This window comes from Rhincodon typus, chromosome 6 (assembly GCF_021869965.1).
Source record: "Rhincodon typus isolate 14 chromosome 6, sRhiTyp1.1, whole genome shotgun sequence".
In the NCBI taxonomy this organism is placed as follows: Eukaryota; Metazoa; Chordata; class Chondrichthyes; order Orectolobiformes; family Rhincodontidae; genus Rhincodon; species Rhincodon typus.
This window is the reverse complement of record NC_063337.1, coordinates 56702847-56723197: the sequence shown is the minus strand read 5'-3', so window position 1 is coordinate 56723197 and position 20351 is coordinate 56702847. Positions and strand designations below refer to the sequence as shown.

Below are 20351 nucleotides of genomic sequence, written 5' to 3'. Positions count from 1 at the left end.
TCTCTTTTTTTTTTTTTTTGCCCACTTTATGAAAGAGGTTATTTGGTCCCAAACCAAATCACAACATTGAATCATACAGTCACACAGCACGGAAACAGACCCTTCCATCGAATTCATCCATACCGACAACATAAAGTTGACAGTCTGGGATCATGACATAATTTGGAATATAATATTATAGTCCTGTAACAAACCTAAACATAGCATTACCATCATTTAAAAAATAAAATTCCAAATGCCTGCAGCTAAAAGTTAACTTTTTTAAATCATTTCTTATTTCATTCCTAGTTTGTAAGTGCTATTTTCATCTTGAAGCTGCACAAATGCTGGGTTTGTAATATGTCTTTGGTTTAAAAGTATTCAGGCTCAAATACAAGTGTTTTTGTCAGGTTAGGTGTTTGATTTAATAGTTTTTCATTAAAAGCCAATGAAACAACTTAACTGTGATTCCAAATCCCTTCCAACTGTAAGCAACACAACAGCAAATTCGGAATCTGAAAGTAATTGGTAAAAATTGCGTGAGGTTTAAGCTGCAGAGATGGTCAGTTGTTTCATCTATCCAATGCTAGAGATGCTTCCTCTATGGTGTAGGTTCTTTTTCTCATTCTTTCCTTCAACAATCTATCTTCTCACCTTTCCAAAGAACATTTTCCTCTCTTTTTCCTGTCTCCAGATTCTTTAGTTTTTTTTCTTGTCAGCATTGAGGGGTAATGCTGAATATCCTGAAGATTCTAGAAAGCAGATAGCATTCTAAAGATACCATGTGCTTTAGCGACATTACATGCTTTTCTGCCAGTGCATATTCTCATGGATTAGTCTCCCTGTTGTAATTTTGCAGTCTTCAACCCAACCAGTTTTTGGAAGAGATTCCCCTAGTCTAACAAGAACAGGATGATCCAAAGAAGTATGTGGCCAAGTTAAGCAGTGGAAATTTAATCCACCTGGCAGATTATAGCCATATCTGTAAGGTGTAAATGTCCTGTTCTAACATGATAATTAATGCTGACCAGTTTCTCTTTTGAAAAGAAGTTGCAACAGCAGTCATCCATGGATCAGAAAGGAAATGTCTGTCCCTAACCAACAAACATTAGATGGTTGCTTGAAAACCCTCCAATCACAGTATGAGAAAAGATAAGGGGTGATCCAGAGTCAATTTTGTTTTGTATGTTTGCACCTAACAAGCCAACTTTTCCAAAGGCCTTGCTGTGTCTACAAAACTATGACTGTTTGTTCATTTGGATTATCTCTTGGAAATGCAGTTTTGTACCATCTGGGCCCAGGACACACACTTTTTTTTGTTTGTCACATATAGAGCTGGAGTACACCATGACAGCAATGAACTATTACCAGTCATGCATATGGTGGCCTCTGCGTATGGACAATGGATGCCCACCTCCGTGAGGCATCATCTGTGCAGTCATCAAATTAGGTCAAATGCAAGACTGTTACTTGCAGAGTTATATCTATAACATGAATTTCCATTTCCTTCACTTTTACCTGTATTTTAGACACCTGATTCTACAACATTTTCAGAACCTGATAACCACTGGACAAGTAGTCAGGAATACCAGTCTAATATTCTCAGAAAATGGATTTGAATCCTAAAAAAAAAACTGCCCAGTGTAATGGTGACCATGTTACACTTGTTATAAAAGTCCATCTGGTTCACTAATGTCCTTTAGTGAAAATGTAACGGCCATCCTTGCCTGGTCTGGCCTACGTGTAACTCCAGACCCCAGAAAAGTGGTTGACTCTTAACTCTCTCAATTAGGGGTGGACAACAAATGCTTGTGTAATAAGTGGTGCTTGTATCCCATTAATCAATCAAAAAGGGTTCAGGTAACTTCTGAGGCTATCGTGGCTTTTGCATTCTTTTTGCTCTCAATTGTCCCCATCCTTTTAAAATTTAAAGTTCAGTTTTTGAGTCTGATCTGGCAGGCAATCTACATCTGATTATCTTAATGAATTGATATTCCAAAGTTGAATGCCATCAAGTTCATATCCTTCCAAATTTGTTTAAAACTCAACAATTGCTGCCATCATAGATTGTGACAAATAAAAAGCTAAACCGAGGCTATGGACAGCAACAGAAATTTGGGCATTTGACAGATTTCAATTTACCTATTTTCAATTTACCATCTTTGGATTTAGTTCAGAATTGCATTGGGAGAACATGAATATAGTTCTTAATGAAAAGGAGTAGGAAGTTCTTTACTTTGAATCAACAAGATGGTGGACAAAAGTTCAAGGTGTAATTTAATTGCTCCTGTCAGGCAAGGGGCCCCTGAAGCCTGGCTAGAACGAGCTTGTTGCTGGGTGTCTGCTTTGGGTGATTAAACTGTCCCCTGTCTTGTTGGAAAACTAGAGGCCAACTGGAAAAGCTCCGCTTCCTTTCAGTACATCTAACAAGGTTCTTAATGTTTTATGAGGTAATGGTTTTGAAACAGGTGATGTCGAAGTTGCATTAGCTCCACCCAATCTGGTGTCACAGGTTTTGAGAGGAGAAATAGTTAATCTTACACTATGTCTTGATGGAGACACATTTGTCATCTCTAACTTCTGACGGTTATTTTAAAAAGACACAATAATAAAGAGGATTGGTGATTGTGAACTGGGGTTCTTTTTTGGGTGAGGTGGGGACAGCAGAAGGATCAAGGCGGTGGAAATAACTCTACTGGCCCTAAATCTGCCTTTGCCAAAATGTTCGTCCCATCTGCCTCCGTTCCCATCGTTGGTGGTACCAAAAACATTTAGCCCTATATAGCTAGCAAAATTAAATAGCCAAAATTTAAAAAAAAACTGCAGATGCTGGAAATCCGATTCAAAACCAGAAAGTGCTGGAGAAACTGACCAGTTCCAGTGGCATCTATGGAGAGAAAGCAGAGTTAATGTTCCGCGTATAGTGCTTCTCCTTCAGGCATCTAACATCACTCTCCTTCTCCCCCTGCCTCTTGCTATTAGCATTAAATACCACTTTTTCCTAGATGCTATCCATTCTGAAGAAGGGTTACTGGACTCGAAATATTAGTTTTGTTTTCTGAGTACAGATGCTGCATAATTAGCCGCCATAATTGATTCAGGAAAATAAATCCTGAGGGATAAATAGCAGAGCTCTGACGTTGATATACCCTTTAAAATGGCACTGCCCAATAGTCGTGGAAATGATTCTTGCACGTCTTGACTTAGATCACAGGACGCATTTATCTGATTGCTATCATGTGTTAGGAAGTTTCTTCCTGACCTGCAAATGAAGAAGCTAGTGTTTCTTACCTGGGCCCCATAATGATTATGATGAAGGTGTGCTTGCAGAAAGTTAGAGAATTCATTTTGCTTCTTATTCCTTCATACAGGTGATAGCATGTGGCCTGTAAAGATCCAAACAGACTGTGACACTTTTAAACGTACTTAGGCAAGATTGTAGGAACCATTATTTTTAAAATCATCATACATTATTGAATCAACAATTGTGTAACTAATTGCCTTTTCAGGTTATTATTTAAAATGAACATTGTTTTGATATATGTTATATGTTATATTGTATATAATTAAACTGCAGTTAAGTGATAACATCTCTCTTGCCTTTTCTGTTTTGTTTCAGAGCCTGTTAAATGTTATTGGGAGCATCGACGTGCATGGTGCAACCGAGGAAAATGTACATCATTATGAACTTGTGGCCTAAACAATAAAGGACTTTTGGCGTTTAGTTTTGGCATTTTTGAACATCAGAGGACATGAAGTTGACCTTAACTCAAAAGACTAGCATAACTTGGCTGATGTTTTGGAAGCTTCTGGTCACTTGAGTGTTATTCATAATATTTAGTAAAACTGAAAATGATTCACAAAGAAATGTAAAATCTAGATTTTTGTTTTCAAAGAAATAGTAACTAAAAGAATTTTGGAAATTAGGTTTAGTAAGTCTCATTTTAGCTGTCAAGATGATTGACTTAAGTCACCTAACAGAGGAAGAACAAGCCGCTATCATGAGGGTGCTACAGAGGGATGCAGAGTTGCGAAAAGTTGAAGAAAAGAGAGTTAGGTAAGATTTGTAAAAATATTATCCTTACAGAAATCTGTTCAAATTGTTTAACGTTTTCTTGTTTTGGTACAATGAGCAAGGGAGTTAGCTGCACTCAACACGGCTCCAGAACAGAGGCCAAAAAAAAACTGAAACACTAACAGAAATCAGTGGAAGTTTAATATAAAACATTATAAATAGATTTTCTAAAACTGAAAGAAGAGAAATAACTTTTTATTACAGGAAGGATGTCTAACTGTGGAGTACTTCACGCAGCATCTAAAAGCCTGATTTATTTTGGTTAATAACACAAATGCAGAAACCCATTGCAAAGTAGGCAAGTTTGCTGCTGGTGCCCATTTGGTCTGGGATGGAAGTGGATGGATAGTTTCTAGAGTAACCAGGGATCCACGAAATAATTCTGTCAAAATTTGCAAATGGAAAGAAAATTATCAACAATAGGTGGAAAATTATTCAAAGCAAAATTGGTACGTAAACATATTTTCTGGAAACATCTGAGGGTATCGTAGAAGTGCCATAAAATATAAAGATGCTGCAGAACAGCAATATTTAATAAAGTATAAATCTGAAAAAGTTACTGAAAAACAGTGTGTTTTGGTCAGACTACAGCTTAAGGTGTAACCAGTTTGATTACCAAGATCCATGGAAGTTGCTCATAATCTGGATACACTGGAAGTAGAACCATGAGGTAGATTTCCAGTAGCAAAGGAAGGAGCCATGAAAATGCATGAGAGAAATTGACGCCTTGAGATTCCTGGGCTAGAAAGGGCAAAAGTCATATCATAGCACTTCTGTAGTACAGGTATTTAGCGTGAAGCTTAAATCCAGTGGGTTTCCATTTCGCTCTTGCTGCGTCAACATTGTGGCAATTGTTGGAGCTTAATTAATCAACCTATCATCAAAAATGACGAAAGTTTGTAGATAAAAGTGAGGCTGTGATGACGGTCCATCCTAAATTTGAAAACTTCACCTATATTTCATCCTGATTGTATGCCAGCACTCAGCAGGTTAGATGGTCATCAAGCACAAGTATTGTTTAAAGGAAACCTTGCTGAATGTAAGATTGCTTTTATGGACCCTTGAATTTGACAGCCGAAATTTGAAACATTGCTGTAATTTTAAATTGGAGAAATCCTTCTCTGTCTACAGACCACATTAAAGATAACTAATAGATTCGAAACTGGAAAGCCATTTGGATCAATGCATGAGTTCTTTTGAAAGAACTCTCATATATCTTCTGTAAGCACGAACCCAGTACCCAGTAGGATTGAATAATATTTTCATAGAAGTTTTTATAAGAATAAAATCTCTAACAATTTTAATGAAGTTTGAATTCAAGCACACTGCCTTGTTCTTGGGGCAAAGAAAATTTCCAGTGCAAAAATATAATCCTTTAAGTGCCTGTTAGGTTTACACACCAGCAAGAAAGAAACTAAATTACAATCTCCTGAGAGAAATAACCCCACAGAGGCCAGTATCCTGTTACCAAGTCCCCCTTTATTTACACGTACATAGTACTTGACACTGGTTCAGCTTTCTCAGTCAACAGAACCTCTGACACTCCTGTTTATATCTGTCAGCCAGGCCTCCCTGATTGGTGCTGTTAACCTGGTCCAAACAGGGAACTCGTATGAGGTCCACCTGGCTGACTTCATTACAATGTCTACATCCCTGCCCCTCTAGGACCAGGGACATTGGCCTGTTCTTTTTCTTGTAGTTTCACCTGGGGTGTTTACGCATTGGGTCCGGTTCCTCCAATTTAGCCTCTGATACGGGTGACATGACTGTAGCGCGCCTCTTCCGCCGGAGTGTCTTGAAAGAAATTCATCCTACTGTTCAGGTGGTAAAGGCATCGAAGCTGCAACATCTACCACGTCCGTCTCAGACTCTGAGGTTTCTCTGATGTTATACGGAGGGGGAGAACCCATTGGTTTGGACAGCCTTTCTGGCTGATCTGAGGGGCCGGGTATGTTTTGGTCATGCTTCATCTATGAGTTTGCAGCTTTCATGTGGTCCAGATGCTTGTTCAGGACTGCCTCACTTTCCTAAACTTTGTCCATTATAGGACCTGACCGTACATCGACCAAGTTTCTTACCCAGGGAGGGCCATTTCCCTGGTTTCAGCACCAAACTTTGTTGGCCTGTCATCTGTGACCAACACCTCTGGGAGCCTGTATATTGGAAAAGATACTTTCAGCTTTTCTATTGTTGTCCCTAAGTTTTAATAAATGAAGTCTATGCACGTACAACCACTTTGAGGGGGCATCCACAATGACTAAGAATGTTGGACCCATGAAAGGACTGGTACAGTTGACGTGTAACCGATTCCCGGGTTTTCCCGACCATTCCCACAAATGTGGGGGAGCTGCTCATAGTAATTTTTTTCCTTGGCACTCTGGGCACTGCTCCACCAATGCAGCTATGACTGCATCCAATCCTGGCCACCTGACATAACATCTCGCCAACGTCATCTTTTTGGACACCCTTGGATGACCCCGGTGGAGTCAGCCAGTATCTGGCGGCGATCTTGACTCCAGGCAATCGCTCCCCATAATAAAATGCCATCCTTTATGGTGATCTGATCTCTTTGCCTCCAGAAAGGTTTCAGTTCTGGTTGTGATGACTCTTTTGTTTACCCCGGCATCCCTATCAACTGTTTTAGTTTTTCCAGAGCTGGATCTTTTAGCATCCACAGTCTAATATTAGTCAGCGGTTACCGGAAGGGTATTTAAAGAGTTTAAGACTAGAAAGGACTCTTCTGGTGGAGTATCTGCCAGTGGGAGGCAGCTTAAGGCATCCGCATTAGCCACTTGATCTTCTGGACAGTGTTCCAACTTGTAATTAATCACACTTAGAATGACAGCCCACCGCTGAATTTGACCTGAAGCTATGGGCAGCATGGCCTTGTCCTCTTTTTGAGTAGACCTAGCAAGATTTGTGGTTTGTTACTATTACAAATTTATGTCCATAAAGTTATTGGTGGAACTTTCTCATGCCAAAGAAGACCGCCAAAGAAACCTTTTTTCTCTATCTGGGCGTATTTGCACTCTGCATCAGCCAAAGTCAGTGAAGCATACGCTATTGGGTGTTCCTCTCCATTGGGCCATCTGCGAGTCAAAAATACCCCGATACAGTACGGGGAGGCTTCGTTCATCAGCACCAGGTCTCGCTTGTGATCACAGTGTGCCAGTGTCTTAGATGTTAGCTGCTTCTTCACTGGCCTAAAGGCTACAATCTTGGCTATGACTCCATTTCCAAGGCTGCCTCTTCAAAAGCAGACATAAGGGTGTCAGGATGGAGGCTAGGTTATGTATGAACTTTCTGTAATAATTCACCAGTCCAAGGGAAGACCTAAGCCAGGTACACATGTGGGAGCTGGGGCACCTTTGATTGCGCTCACTATATCTTCCAACAGGTGTAACAAGTCTAGTTGACTCTGTAGTCTTAGTGGTTCACTGGGTGTGCTTGGAACATACATTTTCCCCTCCTAAAGCATATGCCCACCTTGGAAAAATGTCTAAGCACTATATCCAAGTTCTCTAAGTGCTCTTTGTTGATCTTCCCTGTTATAAGCATGTCATCCAGACAAGTAGCAACCTGGGGTGGACTTGAGAACATTTTACATTACCTATCCCCTCCTCCCACCTCAAGCCCCATCCCTATCTCCTACCTCCGAGCCTCATCCCGCCCCCTTGACCTGTCCGTCCTCCCTGGACCGACCTATTCCCTCCCTAACTCCCCACCTATGCTCACCTTTACTGGCTCCATCCCCGCCTCTTTGACCTGTCTGTCGTCTCTTCCCCCAACTTCTCCTTTATCCATCTTCTATTCGCCTACCCCTCTCTCCCTATTTATTTCAGAACCCTCTTCCCCTCCCCCATTGGCATAGGCTGATGATACTCCAAATGGCAGTCTCACATATTGGTACAAACCTTTTATGGGTATCAATTATAGCATACTTCTGGGAGCCCTCATCTAATTGCAATTGTAGGTACGCATGGCCCACGTCCAACTTCATGAGGGACAGCCCCCCTGCCAGCTTTGCGTATAAATCTCCTATGCGAAGGATTGAGTATTTATCTGGCTGTGAAAAGTGATTTACCGTTCCTTTAAAATCCCCACAAAGGCAAACTGACCCGTCTGGCTTCGTAATCAGTACGACCGATGCTGCCTGTTCCATAAACTGTACTGGTTTGCTTCCTTTGCTTTCCAGCCTCCTGATTGCTGCCTCCGATTTTGCATGTAAGGTAAAATAGTAATGGACCAAATTGTGGAATTGCTTCCTGGTCAACATGCAAGGTGGCCTTGGCTCCTTTGATAGACCCTAGACCTTGGGTGGGGAGGTGTAAGGGCAGTGCTACCAGTGCTACACCTGCCCCCACACCTCGCCCCCATCCCAGGCCCCAAGAAGACCTTCTGCATCAAGCAGATGTTCACCTGCACATCTGCTAATGTGGTATACTGTATCCGCTGTTCCCGTCGTGGCCTCCTCTACATCGGGGAAACCAAGCGGAGGCTTGGGGATCACTTTGCGGAATCCCTACACTCCATAAACACTCCAAGTGTTTTAAACAGGGCTTCCAAAACCGAACGCACAACGGTATCTGACAAATATTTGAGCCTTTCAAAGCCTGATTTGCATTTCCATTATGAAATGGGATATTTAGTCCCTACCTCTATTTATGAAGTTCAGGATCTGATCTGTGTTTTAGATACCCTTGTGAACTTTGAACACTTGTAAAGATACTTGCCCAGCTCTCTCCCTGCATTCCTTTTGGAATTGCATCATTTGGTTGGTACTACGTATTTTTCTTTTCTGCATTAAATTTAATCTGCCAAGTGTTTGCTTACTTCACCAATTTGTCTACCCTCGTGAAGTCTATCAACATGTTCCTCACTTTCCAATAGGAATTTGATTTTACGTGTATGTGTCGAAGAAAAGAGAAGCAACACGAAACTTGAAGGGAATGAAGATGAGTCAAGCAGTTGGAATTACTCTTGTATGAATTGTTATAGTCTGCCTTTCAAAGGAATGGGTGTACAACTTACAAAGTGTCACAGTTACCAAACTCTCTCAATGCATTATAATCTGAATTCTGAGTCTAGAATTTTATAACAAATAGGAAAGCTGACATGTTTTATTTCAAAGACTTGCAGCAGCCTATAGACAAAAATATTTTTGAACAGAAGGATGCTGAAAATAATTTCTAATTACCAGTAACTAAGCATGCCACAAGGTTCCCTCCTTCGGAAAAGTCTGGTTTACAAATTTGATTTTGAAACATGCTTGGGATTTACTCAATATAAGAGTTACCATGTGAATTTTAATTTTGTTCATTGCTGTCTTCCAAAGATTGCACCGCAACCTTTAATTATCATATGACATGTTGCAGCAATGATGCAAGAAGTCTTTTTTTTTAATTTGTTTGATGCAACTTAACTTTCATTTCATTTGATTAAAAATAATTAAAAGGCAGTGAAACAGAGCAGCAGTTGTTGCATAGTTTTTAAATTTGATCTTGTTTGTTATATTGCAGCCTTTGATAAAAGCTCTGGAGTCATAATTACTACTCTGTGACCACCTCATGATTCTGTCAAATTGAATTTCAAAAAATATTTTTGGGCAGTGTTATTACTTAGTATACTATGTGTGCAGTTTCTCTACAATGAGTTGTGATGATATGTAAATTGAATTTACGCACACTTTATGCTACACATTACTTATTCTTGGATTTCACTTTCCAATAATGCATAGACATTCAAACTTTCTTCTCCTTTTCCTGAAAGCATTCATGCTTTTCTATGTCAAGGCAATGAGTATCAGAATAATTAGTTGAGCGCCACTTTATGCTGAATTTCTTTCTTTTTTGTCCCCTTTTAGCCATTGTGTCATAAGGGCTTGGGTTCATACCCCATTCAAAGTTTCTTCACTTGAGAGAAGACTCTACTGTTACAAATTAGTCAACCTCAATTAAGTTACTTGGATAATATACTAAATTACAATAAAGAGATCCTCCTTCCTAACAACCAAAAGCCCCATGATGTGTTTGTATGTATGCTGTACTTTTCACAGAATTGTCTTTACTGGAACTGTAAGAAGTTGCTCCCAATTGCCAGCAGGCTGTCTTTCACCTGTTCTCCCGAGTCATAATGTTCAGTGTCCACTAAAATCATTTATTCTCTGTCTTCTGAGAATTCCTGAACCAATTTCTTGCAAAGTGACCCCGTCTAATAACTCCTTCTGGCCATGCCAGGGTCAATCTTCTAGTATCTTTAAATCTCCAATTGGTCATATCCCTTTTAACCAGGGAACAAATCGCCTTCTGTGTTTTGTCTTGTGGCTTTCCCCTTCTGTGAAAGCTGGCATGTGAGTTGCAATAGGATTTGACTTGGGGGCCCCCATTTTCCATGGCAACTGGGTTACGTTGGCTTATCAGTGGGCAGAACTAATTGGCGGTCACTTGCTTCATTTTATCTTGAATTGAGAAAGAGGGAAAAGCATTGCATGTGAGGGTTTATAGGATGTTCATGAGAATTGTAAGCCAAAATTTTGTTGTGCCTTGGACCTTGTTTTTAAAGTGTGTCTTATGCTTGCAGATATGATATTAAAATAGAACTCTGAAATTGAGCTCTCAATGATTGATGGCAAAATTCAGTCATGGATGTTACAGCACAGGTCTATGTCAGTATTCATTGCTTCACAGGATCCTCTTCATGCCTTACTTCATCTTGCTCTGTGAACATATCTTCTTATTCCATTCTCCAAAAAGTGCCTATGTTCCCTTTTTAAATGCTGCAAACTGTTTGCTTTCAAATTTTGGTAGCACATTTCACATGTTCACCATTTAAGTCTTTCTCCACGAGTCTTTATCGAACTTGTTAGTAATTCTATTTGTGGCCTCCAGTTTTGAACTGGAAACACATTCTGCATCCTCTTAATGACTTTATCTCTACGTAGCAACCTAGGACATAATTGTAGTGAGAAAAAAACAAGATACATAAAGAATAAGGAGAGACCTGTTGCAGTACATTAAGAAATAGGAATGTATTAAGTGAAGTCACAGAAAGATGAAAATGTAAGGTTGAAGATGGAAATGTACAGACTGTGACAAATATGTCTGAGTTTCAGGCGGCCATGTAGGAATATGATGTAGTGATAGTGGAGACTGGTTCAAAAAATGCAGGACCACAAACTCAAATATTCCTGAATACAACATTTTCAGGAAAGAAAGGAGGGGTAACACTGTTTATTCAGTATGTTGGAGAAAAAATTGAAGGGGTTAAGGATTATAGCTAATAGCCACAATTGGGTATATTGTAAACAAAAAACTAGTGTAAAAGATACAAAGGAACATATTGTTATAGCAATGAGAGGTGCATGATCAATGGAAAAATGCTTTGAGGGCTCAGACTATATTGAAATAATTATCATTGTAAGAAAAAGTTTCTAGTGTGTGTTCAGGTTAATTTTGTACATCGCTGTTTCCAATCTAATGAACAGGTATTGCTGGTTCTGTTTTTGGGGAATGAGTTGGGAGATGTGGATCAAGTATCAACAAGGCATCTTTTACAGTGTAGTGATCATGGTACCACAAGGTTCCTGTTATCTATGGACAAAGACAAGGAATGATTCAGTGTAACAGTTAATTGGAGCAGGACTAACTATTGTGGGGTGAAAACTTCTTGTGGTATAAGATGTTAAGTCTGACTTGAAGTATCAAATGAGGCACTATACACGTTGCAGGAAGTGTTGCAATGTTATATGATCTTTCTCTTTTACAGCATCATGACAGAATGAAGCCACAGTAAGACTTTTTTGAATAAAGTTTATTGTTTTCCTTGACTCTTATTCTCTAAATATTCTTTAGAAGCTTGACCAAGAATATTGTACTGATCAGGCAGAGGTAAATTGGAATCAAAAGTTGCCAAGAAAAGCTGTAATTAACCAATAAACTACTTTTTGAGCAATGTGTGTTCAAATACGGTTGAGCTACATTTTTCCCCTTGTGGCAATGTATACAAAAAAACAAAGCCAGGGCTCCATGGATGAATTTTTTTTCAAAGGGAGTGAGATGAGTGAGATGAAGCAGAAAAAAAACCCAACGTACAATTGGATGTTAATACAGATGTGAACCAGACTTTATAGAAAGTTCTTTCACACCCAGGCTACTCTCCTTGTGAAAAAGACTTTTTTACATCTCATATTTACTTGTTTTGCAAAACACTTCAAATTTGTGATTTACTCTCAATCCTATTATGACTGGGAGCAGTTTCTTCCTCTGTATTGTAACTGGACCCCTCATGATAGTTTTAAAGGAGGGTACAGGAGCAAAGAGACCTTGGAGGGAATATATGCATAAGTGGTTGAGATAGGTGGGGTGAATTTGGAAAATAATAAATGAGATATGGGAGTCCTGGGCTTTGAGTAGAGGTATAGGTCAGAATTTTGTGGAGGCAGCAACTGTCTCAGCTGCCAGCTTGGTGAAGCTTTGCATCATCTGATTTTCATAGAATACCTACAGCATGGAAACGGGCCATTTGGCCCATCAGGTCCATACTGATCCTTGTGAAGAGCATCCCAAACGGAAACACCCCTCTACGATATCACTCTAGTCGTGCATTTTCCATGGCCAATCCACCTAGCCTCCACATCCCTGGACATGATGAGCAATTTAGCATAGCCAATCCACCTAACCAGTGCATCTTTGGACTGGGAGGAAACCCACACAGTCATAGGAAGAATGAACAAACTCCACACGGTCAGTTGAAGCTGGAATCGAACCCAGGTCCCTGGTGCTGTGAGGCAGCAGTGCTGTCCTAATTTTTCAGAAGTCCTGATGTATTTGCACCACTTGGGCACTGAACTGAGCACACACACCCTGGATAAAAGATGAGAGAGACAGACACTGGCTGCTACAGACACTATATTTCATACAAAACTTCAAACCGAGCAACAGTTGAATGGTCGGGAATGATGAGTCAGCAGGGAGGTGTCCATTCCAAAATTTGAGCTCACAATCCTTCGGGAAGTTCTGGTATTGGGCCAACATGAGGAAAGGCCTAAGAGGAGTCCAACTCCTTTATCCAAGGAATCGGTTTAGTGAACCAGTTCTGAACTGTTTCTCCAAGGCAAGTATGTCCTTCCTTGAGTAAGGACACTGAAACTCTGTAGATGTACAGCTGTGGTCTCTCAAATGTCCCAAACAGCTGTAGCATGTCTTCCCTACTTTTATGCTCCATCCTCTGAAAGATGCTCCATTTGTTTGCCCCATAACTTTCTTCACCTGTATTCAAATGTTTTGTGATTAACATAGAAGACATGTAGTTCTCTTGTGATGGAACATGCTTCAATCTTTCTTTAAGGTATCTGCTTTTCTATTCTTCCTACCAAAGTAGCAACATCACATTTTCTCCTCATAATGCATCATTTGCTAATTGTTTTGCTCACTTGCTTAATCAATATATTTGATTTCCACACTCTTCAAACTCTCTTTTCAACTTGCTTACCTATTTATCTTTGTAGTCAGTTCTGCTTATGATACAGTACAGTCTGTCCCTTTTAAGCAATTAATATAGATCATAAACAGCTAAGCTTCAGCATTCATTCCTGCAGCAATTCACTAGATATAGTTTGACAATAAGGAAATGACTCATTTATCCTGATAATAAATCCATAATATATAGAAGCAGAATTAGGCCATTTGGCTCATCAAGTCTACTCTACCATTCGATCTTGGCTGAAATGACCCTCCACCCAATCTATTGCCTTCTCTCCATAGCCCTTGATGCCCTTACTAATTGAGAGCTTATCTATCTCTGCCTTAAAAGCACTCAATGACTTTGCCAGAGCATGCTGTAGAGGCCATGAGTTCCACAGATTCACCATCCTCTGGCTGAAGAAATTCCTCTTCATCTCAGTACTAAAGGGTCATCTCTTTACTCTGAGGCTGTGCCCTTAGGTCCTAATCTCTCCTACAAGTAAATCATCATCTCCATGCCCAATCTATCCAGGCCTCTCTGTATTCTGTAAGTTTCAATGAGATCCCCACTCATCTTTCTAAACTTCATCATATACAGACCCAGAGTCCGAAACTGCTCATATGGCAAGCCCTGCTTTCCTGGAATCATTCTTATAAACCTCCTTTTAGAATGCTATTTGTGTCTTTTACTGTAAAGATAGATACGAAGTATTTATTCAACTCCCGTGCCATTCTCTGTTTCCCCATCATTATTTCCCCAGCATTATTCTCTAAGGAGTCTGTGTTCACTTAAGCCTCTCTTCCTGTTGATAATTTTAAAGAATGCGCAACCTTGCTGCTCACTTTAATATTATTTGTTAGTTTACTGTCATCAATTATTATCTCGTTTTCTTCCAGTCCTCTTTTGTTGGCTTCTTGATGTACTAAACAGCAATATTACCAGACAAAAGCTGACACGTAATTAAAGGAGATACATACAAATCAGGCCTTCGAGCCTGCTCCTCCATTATATAGGATCATTGCTGAAACTCCTATCTACATTCACGCTTATCCAAATAATCATTCAACTCCTATGCATTATAAGAATCTATCTGGCTCAGTGTTAAAAATATTCAAGGAGACTGCTTCCACATTCTTTTCAGGGAGAAAGCTCCAAAGGCTCCTGACCCTCTGAGTGAAAATAATTTTGCCTTATCTCTGTTTAAGTGGGTGATCCCTGAATTTTTTTTAATTTTAAGAAGTGACCCCGAGTTCTAGATTCTTCCATAAGAGGAAAATGTCCTCTCCACATCTACCTTGTCAATACCCTCAGGATTTTGTTTCCCTCGAATCCCCTCCCAATCCTCTAAACTCGAGGGGATACAAGCCTGATCTGTGAAACTTTTCCTCAAGGTAATTTGCCCATTCCAGACATTAATTTAATAAACCTTCTGCGTACTATCCCCATTTTATTTGTATCCTTCCTTTTAAACAGGGGACCAATGGTATGTGCAGTACCTCAGATGTGGTCTCGCAAGTATCCTGCAAAATTGAAGCATAACTTTTATATTCAATTCCTCTTCTGATTAATGACAACATTTGTTAGTTTTCCTAATTCCTTGCCATACCTGCATGCTAACCTTTTGTGATTCGTTCATAAGGATACCCGGATCCCTCTGCATCTCAAACTACTGAAATCTCTCAATGTTTAGATCATTTTTGTTTGTTTTTCCTGCCGTAGTGGGGAAACGTGAAACTGCCCACATTATATTCCATTTGACATGTTTTTGCCCACTCACTTAGTCTATCTTTATCTTTTTGTAACTTTCTTGTGTTCTTATTTTCATTATCACCACTTATTTTCCGGGTGTATCTTTGTGTCATCTGCAAATTTAGCTACCAAACCTTCTGTCTCTTCATCCAAATCATTTATATAAATTATGAACAGTGAGGCCTCAGTACTGATCCTCTGGCACACCACTTTTTGCAGTTTGCCAAAAAGACCCGTTTACACCACCTATCTGCTTTCTGTTAGTCAGCCAATCTTCTGTCCTTGCAAGTGTGCCTATGTGCAACAAGTGTTACTATTTCTAACAAATAATTAGATTTTAGCTTTAGGTAAACTATGAACTGTTGACATATAAGTATTATTTAAAACTCTAACTTTCTTGTAAAACTCCCCCGGTACACATACACAGACGAACAAGCAAAAAATTATTGATGGAGGGAAAATTTGCAAAGGCAGTTCAGTGTGTCCTTGTGTACACATTTAGCTGAAATGATCCTTTTGCTTATCAGGATTTGCTATTTTTTGATGTTTCTTTTCCAGGCACTCTTCTCTTTCATGGAGGAGACACACAGTGATTTGTTCATAAATTACAAACTCTCTTTGCTGCTTGCAGCAACTGGCAAGGAAAAATAAATTGGCTTTCTTCAGGCTTAAGTTTTTTTTATTGAAGTGAGAGAGTTACCATCTCCCTTCTTGGAGATCTGAAGGCTTCTGACAGTATTGTTCACACCCATAAACTGTTCTACCACCAAGGACCAAATCTCTCAGTTCTTCAACTGGTCAAAACTCTGCAAACCAATCAACCCCTGGTGCCAACCCATCTGCAGTAATCTTTTCCCCCCCCACACTGTCTGACTAAGCAGTAATGCAAACAGCACTTACAATAAGTGTTAGTGACTTGCTTTTTTTAAAAAAATGCAGCAATCTCTTTCACAATCTCTGGTTTTTAAAACAATCCTTTTTCCATTTCAGTCCACTATCAAAAATATAGAAACAAAGGAAGAAATTTGAAGAATAAATATTTGGCAGGAAATTGGGGATTAGTTTTTTATTGTTTGAAATAGAGCTAGCTGACAACAGACAGGAATTGGGTTTAATGTCTCACCTGAAAGATGGCATCTTTGTCAGGGCAGTGGATAATACCATGTTGTTGAGGTTTCTAATTGGAAGAAAGTTATGAAATCATCATGACTACTTCAATTAGTATGTTTACTTTTTCACAGCTCAACCATTGGAAATAACACTGTCCTTTTGAAAAATCTGAAACCTATCTAGCTGCATCATTGACAGAAGAGTTCCTGAATATCTTAGCAAAGTTTTATTTCAAAAAAAGGATTAAACCTTGGATTTGCATATTACCCATTGGACTCAATGTTCCAAATTACAGCAACATGCATTAATGTAATCCCTTTAAATTATGTATTCTAAACCTTAATTTTTTAAATCCTTAATGGGGTGTGCATGTGGCTGGCTTGGCCAGAAGTTACTGCACAATTTATATAAATTATGAACAGTTGAGGCTTCTGCACTGATCTCTCTGGCACACCATTTCTTACAGTTTGCCAACTCAAAATGTTTGGCTGAGTGGCTTGCTAAGGCTATTTCAGAGGTTGGTTAAAAATCACTTACATTGCTGTGAGTCTGGAGTTCATATAGGTTGGACCAGATAAGGAGAACAGATTTCCAGCTGAATATGTGAGGCATAATTTCAAAAATGCATTATTTGTAAAGCACTGAAATAATCTTTAATTGTGGTAGAGTCAAATAAAGTTTATGTTTCTTTCAACATTCAAGTATAAAGTGACTTATGGTTTGCCCTTTAAGATGCCACTTGCTTTACATTGACGTGACTTAATGTAATGTAACTGGAGAGAGCATGCTGGGTTAATTGAAAGCAATCAAAAGTTGGTTACAATAATTATGAAGAATCTTTTTAATAACTACTCTTATATCCTGATGTAATAATGTCTTGGCATGGAGTATGTTATATTCAGATAAAATATGAAAGAATCCATTATGTAGGAGCAAGGCACTTACAAAACCTGATTTTAAAAAATCTGAATAATTATTTGCTGCTTTAAATTATAATTGATTTTGCAAATCATTAAACTCGATTAAATACCAGAGATCAACAAAAACTAAGTATCAATTTGCTGGACCTAGTTCAGCAAATGAATACTTTTTATTGTCAAACGTAGCAAATTCACATTTACTGCTGTAAATTGTGTTTTTTGTAACAAGACATACTTTTCATCCTGAGATATTTACAAAACCTGATTTTTCAGCTAGATTCGATGTTGACTTTTTCCTTGTCTAATACCCCGATGGAAGAGGTTTACATTCTCCAAATGTTTTGTTTTGTTTGAAATTTGCCTTGGGCTTAATTAGAAATAGATGAATCATGATGTTTTCTCTGTAAGTGCTTAAAGTATCTGAAATGAGGAAGTCTATCTGAAAATTCCATTGTTTTCAAAGGTGCTGGAGATGTTATCCATTGTCTAAATAAACTTGCATAACAACATGTTGTGGATTTGGTATCATCCGATGTGTGACACCTTTAAATATGTTGCCGCAAAAAACAGCTTTGAGCTGAATTTAGAGGATGTGGTGCTGGTTGTTGCAGCAGTCCCAGAAGCAGCTGCCGTTGCTGCACAGGAGAAAAGACATCAACCAACTGCATTCATTTGATGCCTGGACAATTACTACCCTAGAGGCATGGGAACAGGTCACAAAGGGCTGATCACCTGATGCCAAACCTGAATTCAGTCCTCCTTCAAATGTTGCAAACAGCAAAGCAGAAAGGACAGTGCTCTAGAGTGGAACCCTTCAATGTGAAGGCTCACCAGTGCTCACTGTACGAATCCCAGAGAAGGAAAAGCATTGAATCCAACATCAGGATTATAGTTTAATTAGGAAGTCAAATAAACTGTCAGGATGGTGCAGGGGACATGCCAGAAGGAAAACGCTGGGTTTAGCAATTCTTCTCCAGGATGCAAGAGGAAGATGGGAATTTTTTTCCCCAAGGAACAAAAAGAATAGACAGTCCTGTCTGACAAGAGACCCTGGACAGAGGTTGCAGAGAGGTCAACAGTCATGAAGAGGCAGTGCTGCAAATGTGTCAACACCTCCATCCTGTCAGAGTTCTATATTCCAGGAACATCACAGGGCCTTGTATGTGGCAATGTGGGATGGAAAGCTCCATGGGGAGGAAGTGACCAACTCGAGCTGGCAAGGAGAGCACCAATGGCTACATGATGCATGGTGCCTTCTGTGTAACAGACAGACCTCCATTTTTGCTTCCCACCTCCCTGCAGCTTAGGAGCAGGTGTATAGAGAATGTATTTGGGAGTCCACACACAATCTGGTCTCTGTCTTAATTAGGAAACTCCTGTTGTATGTTTTGCAGTGTCAACCTAGTGTCTCAGAATTCTCTTCCTAAGTTTCCTGGCAAACAAAGGTAGAAATAATTTAATCATTTTGATTTTATTTAACCTTTCCAAAGCTTTCATCTCCTTTAAATGAAAGCCATTGATTTTACTTGGGACAACTTTAGAAATACATATTGCATTTGTTGCTTTCTGAATATTTTGAAGAAGTCACACTGCATATTTATTACTGTTGTTATGCTTAAGTTTGAGACTGTTGGCATTAATTTAAAGTCACTGCTTCTCTGGCTGCTGATGTACTGTTAAGGTTTTTTTTAATGCCTTTTTGTTTAAATGTCTTTTTGGCCCTCTGATTAGCTTTAAAAATATTGTTGCGTTTTCTTTTTTCTGATGAATACCTCTTCCTTGCTAGCATGTCGTATTCAAGGAGTTTATTTTGATCCTCAATCTCACCTGTTGTAAAATATGCTTATTCATTTAGGAACATGTTTGCTCTGTCTAAACTTGTTTATTTTTGATATGAATTTGCATGTTCAGCATTACCTTTGTAAAGGTATTGAATAGCACTTTAGTAGATGACAAAAATCACAATTTCTCTCAATTTATTTGATGTTTCATTTTCTTGTCTCATTTAATTCAGCATTTTTAAAGTTACCAGTGTTAGAAATTTTAATGTCAGAAATCGGATGACAGCAGATTATAGTCCAGTGGGTTTGTTTGAAATCACCAAGCTTTCAGAGCGCTCCAACGCTAGCACCTCCACATCACAGAAATTTTAACTTCACTGTTGTTGTATCATTTATTGCTAAGCAGACAATGACCCGAGAGATAAAGGAAATATGTGGGGAAAACAAATGAATTTCACACTCTCAAAGGTGCATAGTTAATGGTTGATAAAATACTGAATACTTTTTAAAAATATTTTATTTCTCCTTCCCTCAGACATTTGCAAGAATCAGTTGAAAATGAAGTTCAGCGCAGGAATATGACTGGCGAGTGGTTTTACAAAGCCAAGGCAAAAAGACACACAGACACATTACATGGAGCTGAGTTAATCAAAGCATCAATGCGAAAGAAGAAACCCATGACTATCTGTAGGTTTGCTTGATTTACTGCTGTAATGATTTGTATTTATTGCCCAGCAACTGATGAGCTGAGTATATCAAGAGTGCAGGTTAGGAAAAGACCACTTGGGCCATAAAGAGTCCTTTCAGTCTTTACATTAAATTCATAAGGGTTTGGATCTTGCAGTCACAGCAGAGATGAATGCTGAGAAATTTGTTACCATGCGGACCACTGTGATGCTGCAACTTCTAGGCAACCCGCAGGCTCAAATCGAAAGTGTGCCTAAACATGTTCTAGAGCAATCTAGTGCTGCACAGACGTATTATTTATAAGGCTTATTTAGCACTTGCATTTAGTTTTGATTTTTTTTGTCTTCAGGCCTGCTCCTAACCGCCTCAGAGTTCCAGGCATTACAATCTCCGCATCTAGTTGGAAAAAAAATCATTCTTCCTCCAATTCCACACCCCGTGGTGGAGGGTGTACTGTTGGGACATTATGCACCTGATCCATGTATTTTTGTCATCTGCATAACTCGGGTGGTAGAGAGGGCTTTAAACTGAGCAAATGGGGTGAGGGATCAAGCTTAACTAGATGTACCAAAACAAGGGGTAGAGTCC

General features: G+C 39.2%; 1 protein-coding gene across 3 annotated transcripts in view; it reads left to right on the top strand.

Annotated features, from left to right (window-relative positions):
• The window catches only part of LOC109913237 (synaptotagmin-like protein 2), a 121451-nt gene that overhangs the window by 26255 nt on the left and 74845 nt on the right, over positions 1–20351 (top strand). For all 3 annotated transcript variants that reach the window (XM_048598341.1, XM_048598339.1, XM_048598340.1), the window contains exons 2-3: positions 3599–4036; positions 19612–19763. In XM_048598341.1, the coding sequence (XP_048454298.1) occupies positions 3936–4036; positions 19612–19763 (253 nt within the window). In that variant the 5' untranslated portion in view covers positions 3599–3935. The remainder of the gene's footprint in view (positions 1–3598; positions 4037–19611; positions 19764–20351) is intronic.